The sequence below is a fragment of the Dacryopinax primogenitus genome (genome assembly GCF_000292625.1).
Source record: "Dacryopinax primogenitus strain DJM-731 SS1 chromosome Unknown DACRYscaffold_30, whole genome shotgun sequence".
Lineage (NCBI taxonomy): Eukaryota > Fungi > Basidiomycota > Dacrymycetes > Dacrymycetales > Dacrymycetaceae > Dacryopinax > Dacryopinax primogenitus.
The window spans coordinates 1-1,435 of record NW_024467227.1 but is presented as its reverse complement, the minus strand read 5'-3'; the positions used below and the strand labels follow the sequence as shown (position 1 = coordinate 1,435).

The 1,435-nt window shown below is 49.9% G+C and overlaps 1 protein-coding gene across 1 annotated transcript; it reads left to right on the top strand.

Moving 5' to 3' along the window:
- Positions 1 to 172: 172 nt before the first annotated feature.
- On the top strand, positions 173 to 593 carry DACRYDRAFT_112648 (uncharacterized protein; the record flags this gene model as incomplete). The annotated part of the gene is made up of 2 exons (XM_040769457.1): positions 173 to 451; positions 507 to 593. 2 exons carry the CDS (start codon positions 173 to 175, stop codon positions 591 to 593), a joined length of 366 nt encoding a protein of 121 aa, XP_040623436.1.
- Between the last annotated feature and the right edge of the window lie 842 nt (positions 594 to 1,435).

Below are 1,435 nucleotides of genomic sequence, written 5' to 3'. Positions count from 1 at the left end.
TACGAGTTTTGGGGCAGGGTCCTCTGGACTCTGGACTCTGGACGGGGTACGTGGCAGTGTTTTTTGCTTACTGTACATATCTTACTCAGCTGACATAATATTATTCCATTGTACTCCTACATTATGTACATTGTCACTGGTTATCTACTATACCTGATGAATGGCACCAGTCATGCTTGTTGTTGTCCAACCAGCTGAGCTTGCTGCCAATCCACTGCCCCTTGCTGACTCCTCCCTCCCTCGACTCCCCTCCCCTCCTCTCCTCATACCAACTCCCCCACCCACCATGTTACTCCTCAACCTCATTTGCCAGCTTTCAGCAGCACATGAGTCCTTGCCACAACTCACCATCCAGCAAGCCCTCTTCTTCATCACCCTCTGCCAGCACCTCCAAACATGCATTGCCTGGCAAGAAATCCCTGGCATCAAACACCTCAACACTCCCCTGGCTGTGATACCAAACACAGTCGCAGATTTCCACTCCAATTCACTCAGGCTCCCACCAGGGCACATTCCTGTCCTCTGGCAAGCTCTTCAGTGGACTGCTTGGACACCTGACAGGGATCCTATGCATCCTACTGGCCCTCTGGTAGATCCCCTCCCTTTCTTTGCGCACTTTGCACAGAAATACAACCTTGGTGAGCTCCTCCTTTCATTCCCCTTATCTCCCATTCATCTATATACTACTAGGCATTGAACATTTCTACCCCCCAACCCAAATATGCCTTAGGGATGCCTGTCCCCACCATGTTTGCACTGGCATGTGTGCAGTGTTGACCCTTTGCAACCAGCACTTTGGCACCTTGTACATGCTGGCCCAGGGCACAATCCCCATTGTCCTCATATCCTTGCACTGCAGAATATGCAGGACGACCTACTACCTCAACTTCTACCATGAGAAGCAAGCAGCAGAGGAGGTTCGGGTCTACTATGGCAACATGCCATCTGTCCTTCAAGCTGAAAAGCACATGGCTTTTGAAGACTGTCTCTGCTGTCTCTTTTGTGTGCAGACTGTCCATGCCCAGTACGCACATCTATCCATTTGTTCTTCCCTTTCCTTCCCTCCCCTCTAGTGCATACCTCTTCCCAGAGGGGCTGCTGAATGGTGATCTCTTCTTTTTTCTTGCTGAGCACATTGTCATCCCTACAACTAGCAGAGACTGATGCAGGGATCAGTGTGTCCATGTCTGCAAATGCAGAAATATACAACCTGATGCTGGCAAATGCCAGCATCCTGCAGTAAGGTCAATATTGCCCATCCCTCCTTTGAGGTGAAAGTATATCTGACCTTTTCAACTTTTATGCCTTGCTTCTCCACCATGCCAAGAAGGGCAGCATTCTCCACCTTCCCAACGATGCCCAGCACCAGTATGACCAACTGTTAGGGCAACACAGGCTGACTAAGTCTGCTCACCTAAGAGTGCCAAGAGTCTAA